The sequence below is a fragment of the Chaetura pelagica genome, unplaced genomic scaffold (assembly GCF_000747805.2).
Source record: "Chaetura pelagica isolate M959 unplaced genomic scaffold, ChaPel_1.0 scaffold507, whole genome shotgun sequence".
Taxonomy (NCBI): domain Eukaryota; kingdom Metazoa; phylum Chordata; class Aves; order Apodiformes; family Apodidae; genus Chaetura; species Chaetura pelagica.
The window spans coordinates 52,512-59,160 of NW_009953902.1; the positions used below are offsets into that span (position 1 = coordinate 52,512).

General features: G+C 52.0%; 1 protein-coding gene across 1 annotated transcript; it reads right to left on the reverse strand.

The window, feature by feature from the left end:
- Positions 1-4,853: 4,853 nt before the first annotated feature.
- KCNA2 (potassium voltage-gated channel, shaker-related subfamily, member 2) lies at positions 4,854-6,399 on the reverse strand. The gene has a single exon (XM_010001385.1). It carries the CDS (start codon positions 6,351-6,353, stop codon positions 4,854-4,856), a length of 1,500 nt encoding a protein of 499 aa, XP_009999687.1. The 5' UTR covers positions 6,354-6,399.
- Between the last annotated feature and the right edge of the window lie 250 nt (positions 6,400-6,649).

The following is a 6,649-nucleotide window of genomic DNA, read 5'->3' on the forward strand; positions in this document are numbered from 1 at the left end:
GCACAGGGTCTGCTGCACAGAAGGGACCCTTGTCCCCCCCCTCAGGGATCCTGGCAGGTCCCCACGGGGGGGGACTGAGGGATGTGTTGGATGTGGAGAAGGTCAAACACTCACAGGGGTGTGAGGAGGGAGCCTGAGCCTTTTTTTTGGGTGCAAAACAAGATGGTTTGGGGCTCACTCCTCCTTTCCTCACCCCAGCAACACACTGACCAGCTCCCACTGAGCCAGGAAACCCCTGGGATCCCTCCATGGACATAAAACTTGGGATAAACCCACCCTGGCTCCAAAACAGGGAGGTGTTTCTTCACCACTGCCTTGGGCCCAAAAGCCAACACGGTTCAAGAGCCTGAAAATCCAACCTTTACAAGAGAAAAGAAACCCAAAAGCCCAGCTGGTGCTGCCCAGCACTGGGAACAAATCTCTTCAGCTTCTGCTTGGTTTTCCCTGCACAGCCACAAGGAGAGCTGGGCCAGGCTGGGGCTGGAGAGCAGAGATGCTGCAAAGCTGCTGCTTTGCAGAGGGACACAGAGAACCAAATGCCACCAGCACCTCGGGATGCTCCCAATTCCAAGGCCAGATCCCAATATCCTGATCTCCTCCCTCACTCAGCCCCATCCTTAAATGGAACTCAAGCTCTGGAAATGCTACAAGACTTTGGCAGCAGTTTCAAGGGCTGACCCAGGAATTATCAGATAACAATGCAAGGCCCTTCCTGAAATTCCTCCCCCTCCTTCTCTTTTTCTCTCCTTCTGTGTATTTATGCACAAATATGCCCATATTTACACACCCACGTGCTCCACTCTCCTAACACCAACCCAGAAATCCTTTTCTCCACGTTCAGATCTGCAGGACTTCAACACAGAACATCTCTGCAGAGGTTATTTTCCCCAATAAAGTCCATTGCCCCTACACAGATGATATTTTCTTAGCAGCCCTGAGCCCCTGCTGGTGCCCAGCTGGTTGTAAGAACCTCACCCCACCACCCTCAGCAAAGGTTTTGGAAGATAGCAAGGAGCTGATGAGTTGCCTGCATGCTGAGGCATGTGGTTGGGTGTTAGAAGACAACCTGCAGTGCCATCACCACTTCCCATCTCCCCAAAACCTTGGCACAAAGGATGAAACTAAACCACAGGTGCTGTCTCCTCTGGGTGCCAAGCCAGGAGGACCTTCACAGTCCTCCATCCCACCCCTGGAGAGAGGCCAACACCTCCACAGGAGGAGGAAAGGAGCCAGAACACCCACTTTAGGTGGCCTGATGCAACCTCACAGGGATGGTGGGACCCTTCCCTTCCCCAGTCCCTCATTCAGCACCCTCTGCAGCTCCTTTCTGCTCCCTTTTGGAGTCAAGGGGAGTTTGGGATGCTCAGCATCCCCACAGGAACAGGTCCAGAGTCTCACCAAGCACATCCCTCCACAAGAAAAAAAAATGAGAACCTCACAGTCTCCTCCTGAAAACTGGTTCAAGATCACGTCAGTGAGTCAGAAGCAAAGCTAGAAATAGCACGAGAGCTCCGACCTGCAGGCACAAATACCATTAAAAGCTGCTGGGGAACCATGGCCCTGAATGGGAGAGAAACCTGAACCCTTCTGCTCCCTGCAACCTGAGGGGTCACTGCCACCCACAGCCCCCGGGGACCCTGGACCAAACATCTGAGCACTTATCAAGGTGCATTCCCTGCTTCCCACCATGCCAAGGGCAGCAGAAATGCTCCTGTTTCCCCAGGAACATCTGCCTGGGTCAGGGCAGGAGGTGCAGGATCTGCCCTAAGGAAGGGACTGGCCGTGCTGGCCCCTGCCATGGGGACAGATGTCACCTCACATCAGTGACAGCAGGAGGAACTCTGTGGCCTCTCGCTCTTTGGCCCCATTTGGCCCTGCCATGAGGTTCTGGGGCTTCCTGAGGCTGCCAGGACCCCCCCCCCAGCTTGGCACATGGCTTTGGATGTGCCTGATCCTGCTCATGGACCTGCTCTCCCCTCCTGCCCAGCTTCAGAAAGCCCACGGGGACACGGTGCCCAGAACAACACCCCCCAAAAACCATCCTCTTCCTCCTCACCAAACCACCACATCTCTCACGGTCCCCAGAGGCAACCAGTACTTTGGGCAGATGCCCCCCCAAAAATGGCCTGGAGCCCATGGGCATTAAAACCACCCAACACTTTGCAAAAAGCTTCCCAGAGCACCAACATCTTCCCAAAAGCCCTGCAGGAACCTGCCCTCAGCCTCCTGGTGCTTCCCCACACACCAGGGGTGGGATCACCCAGTGCTGGGGGCACCCATGGGTGAGCAGGCAGCTTCCCTGTGCAAAACCCCATCCCCATGGACCCACCATGAGCTGGATCAATAGAAGTTCATTGGTGGGCCTGGGAATTGTGCCTGAGCCAGGGGCTCCCATCAGCCCCATCCCATCCCACAGGATGAGCTTCAGCAGCAGAAATTTATTGCTTTTCATTGTGTTCCTTCTGTTGATAAGTGTTTGAGATGTTAAAGGGCTTCAGGAGCTCCCATTTCAGAGCTGCAGCAGCAGAAAGGGAGGAGAGGGCTCCTAATAGAACGAGATATAATTAAAGACAGGCCTGGGTCCCATCTTGTGTGGTGCTGAGCACCTTTGTGACCAAAGGCATTGATGCTGCTGGTTCTCTGCACCAAGCAAGAAGTCAAGACTCTGGTGAACTAACCCTCAACACTTGGTATTCATTGTGACCAAGCCTGGATCAATCCATCCATCAATCAATCAATCAATCAAGTAAAAAATTCCACCTGGTTGAGTGGAGCCACCTCAGCACCAGAGCTGGATCTGGCCCCCAAGGATCTGGAGCCATTGCTGTAGGATACATTAGCACCTTTGGGTTTATTGTTCTTTGTGTGGTTTTCCTCCAAGCTCAGGCAGGCTCTGATGGACCTTCCTTGCATGCTCTGCAGTGGGGTTCCCCCCTCCTGCCCACCAGTAGAGCCCTGAGCATGTCCCAGTTCACCTCAAATTCACCCCAACTCAACAGGCTGCTAAGAACCCCATCCTGGAGCTCAGGGGTGGGGTATTGCTTGGACCATGATCTTGGAAGAGGTTTGAATCCCTCTCCCATGACCTGGCAAGAGGAACAGGGCACCTGTCCCTGGGGATTGTCTGCAATGGGAAACACAAGGGAATCCAGATGGGACTGGGGAAAGCAGATGAGATTCCCCCATGGTCGATAACTCCCACCTATCCCTGGGCAACACCAGGGCTGGAGAAGAGGCAGAGACAACCCTGAGGTCTCTGCACCTCAACTCACCCCTCCAAAAATCCCAGAAAGCAAAGGCTGGGAGCAGCCTCAGGGCACCAACCACCAACCAGCCCTCAGGCTCTAAGAGCTTGAAAAGGAGTTTTCCAGCCCCAAAATTCACCCTGCCCTGGTGACACCACGGGCAGCCTGGGGCAGGTCCAGCTCATGTCCCACCACCCTGACCACCCCCCAGTGCCCTGAGCACTCCCACTTGCTGAGGATTCAGCCCTGGAGTCGCTCTCTAAATATCTACATACACACACACAGGAATTGTTGGGGGAAAAGGCTGAAAAGTGCTGAGCAGGCAGCTCAGGAGAGCCAGGACCTGCTGTTCCACCTGCTCCTCCTGCCCTCTCCGTGATTTCTGTCCATGACACCAAGATTAATGACTCATTACTCACCCCATCATGGGTGCAGGTGTTTAACTTTCAGCTCACCTTTCCTTGCTGGCTCTTGTGTCTGGGTGCTGGGACACCTTGGTATCTATCACCCTGCTGTCAGCACGTGCCTTCCCCAGCCAGTTTTTAACTCTAACAGAGAATTTTTACCTCCCTCGAATCTCCTTCGAGCCACCGGAGAATCTAGAAACACTATAAACATGAATATTTTATCATCTACTAAGAAAATATATATTTGTGTGTGTATTAAATATTCAGATTCATGCAACAACTACCCATGCAGCTGTACTGGTATTACTGGTTAAATTTCACTGCAGTATAAATATATTATAGGCCACAGCATAGTTGCTCCAGTTTTATATATAGATTTTTTTTTTTCAAATAAATAAAAAAAATAAAACCAAACAACAAACCAAAAGATGCTGCTTTTTTTTTTTTCCCCAACTCATTTTCAATGTGTCAGTGGAGGTGTCTTTGGTGAGCCTGGAAATATTGGTGATGGAAGTGAAGACCTAAAGAAAGAAATAAAGCCCCAAGCGCTTGATTTATTTACTCGACCCTCCCGGCTGCCCAGGATAGAAAAATTGAAGACTTCATAAATAATGTGCTGTCAGACTAATTATCCCTCCCCTGGGCCTCACCCTGGCACACTGCAGTGGCTGAAACTCTTGCAGCATGCAGCATTTGCAGTTATGAAACACGAGCCCGGGCGACGCGCTCGGCGTTCGCGGGGCGGAAACTCGAGCCTGGGAGCCATTCGGGCACACGACCTCGGCTTCCCTTCAGGAAGCTCTGCCTGACCTTTCCCCAGCCCCTTCCCAGTTGATGGAAGCTGGTTGGCAACCAGTTCCGTGGGACTGGGTCCCCACACCCCGTTTCTTCCCCTGCCCAACCGCTCCCGGGCTCTTTGGGATCACACGAGCCTGGGATGGGAGGAGGGAAACGAAACGTTGTGGGGCTTTTTTTTTGTTGTCATAGTTTCTTTTTTTTTGGGGGGGGTGGATTTTTTTTGCACAAATGCTTTTCCCAGGGTGGAAATCAAAGGTTAAAAGTCACTTACACAGCTATTGCTTCCCATGCAGAACCAAAGATACACCGTAGAAAATACTGTGTTAGCTACAATGCAGAGAAGCCACTCGATGATCTGCAGATGTTCCAATTCAGCCTTAAATAGGGGACAAGGTTTGAGCGACTAGACATCGGTGAGCATCTTGGTGATGTTCACATAGTTTGTGTTAGCGAGGGTGCAATTGGCTGTCTTCAAGTTCTCCTCCCTAAAATCCTCGTTGCTATTGTTTACGCCTTCCTGAATCTCCATGTAATCAGACTTGCTAATAGTAGAGGCACTTCTGCTTTTCTTTAGGTCAGGGGAAGAGGGGATCTTTGGGCAGCTGGTTACTTGCAGATACTGAGCCTGCTCCTCTCCCTCCGTCTCCCGGTGGTAGAAGTAGTTGAAGTTGGACACTATGACGGGCACTGGTAAGGCAATGGTTAATACCCCAGCGATGGCACACAGGGAACCCACGATTTTGCCCCCGATGGTGGTGGGGACCATGTCTCCGTAGCCAACAGTCGTCATGGAAACCACAGCCCACCAGAAGGCATCAGGGATGCTGGGGAACTGGGACTCACTCTCGTCGGCCTCGGCGAAGTAGACGGCACTGGAGAAGAGGATGACGCCGATGAAGAGGAAGAAGATCAAGAGGCCCAGCTCCCGCATGCTGGCCTTGAGGGTCTGGCCCAGGATCTGCAGCCCCTTGGAGTGTCGGGAGAGCTTGAAGATCCTGAAGACCCTGACCAGCCGGATGACTCTGAGGATGGCCAAGGACATGGCTTGCTGGCCTTGCTGACCATCCTCTGGCTTCTCGGCCAGCTCCGTCCCTAAGGTGATGAAGTAGGGGATGATGGCCACAATGTCTATAATGTTCATGATGTTGGTAAAAAACCCAGCCTTGCTGGGGCAGGCGAAAAACCTCACCAAGAACTCGAAGGAGAACCAGATGATGCAAAGTGTCTCCACGATGAAGAAGGGGTCTGTGAAGGAGGTGGACTGCTGGTAGCCCATGCTGCTGTTGGAGTAGGGGGGGTGGCTCAGCCCGCTGCCATGCATGTCTTCGTTCTCATCCCGAAAAATGGGCAAAGTTTCCAGGCAAAAGCTGACGATGGAGATCAAAATCACCATGACGGAGACAATAGCTATAATCCTGGCAGGGCCTGAGCTCTCGGGGTACTCGAAGAGCAACCAGACTTGTCTCTGAAACTCATTCTCAGGCAACGGCCTTTCCTCTTCTTTGATGTAGCCTTCATCCTCCCGAAACATCTCCATGGCTTCTTCCCCCAGCTCATAGAAACGAATCTCTTCCGAGAAGATATCTAAGGGCACGTTAACCGGCCTCCTCAACCTCCCCCCAGACTGGTAATAGTACAAAATGGCATCGAAGCTGGGTCTGTTCCTGTCAAAAAAATACTCATTCCGGAGCGGGTCGAAATACCTCATTCTTTTTTTAGGATCTCCTAATAAAGTCTCTGGGAACTGGGCTAAAGTCTTGAGCTGCGTCTCGAAGCGCAGCCCCGAAATGTTAATGACCACCCTCTCGCAGCATTCATGGTCGGTCTCGGGGTTGTAGGTGTCCTGTGGGTGACCAGGAAGAGCTGCAGCTTCGTCTGCAGGATCTCCAGTAGCAACTGTCATATTGGGCTTGGAAAGAAATCCCTTATGCTAAACTCTTCCCGGCGCCCGGTGGCGGGAGCGGAGTCGGGGCAGGGGTTACTACCCTGCAGGAGGACAGGTACGTAGGTTTGGAAGAGTCTCATGAAAAGGTCGAAGGGATGAGAAGAAAGCAAATTAAATAAAAATAAAATGGAAAGGAAAATAAAGAAGAAGAAGAAGAGCATTCCATGTAAAAAAGCTGAAGAAGAATTAGAAGATGAGGAAAGGAAATTTCCCCTGCTGAGAAAGAGAGAGATGGAATAAAGTTGGGGGGGAGG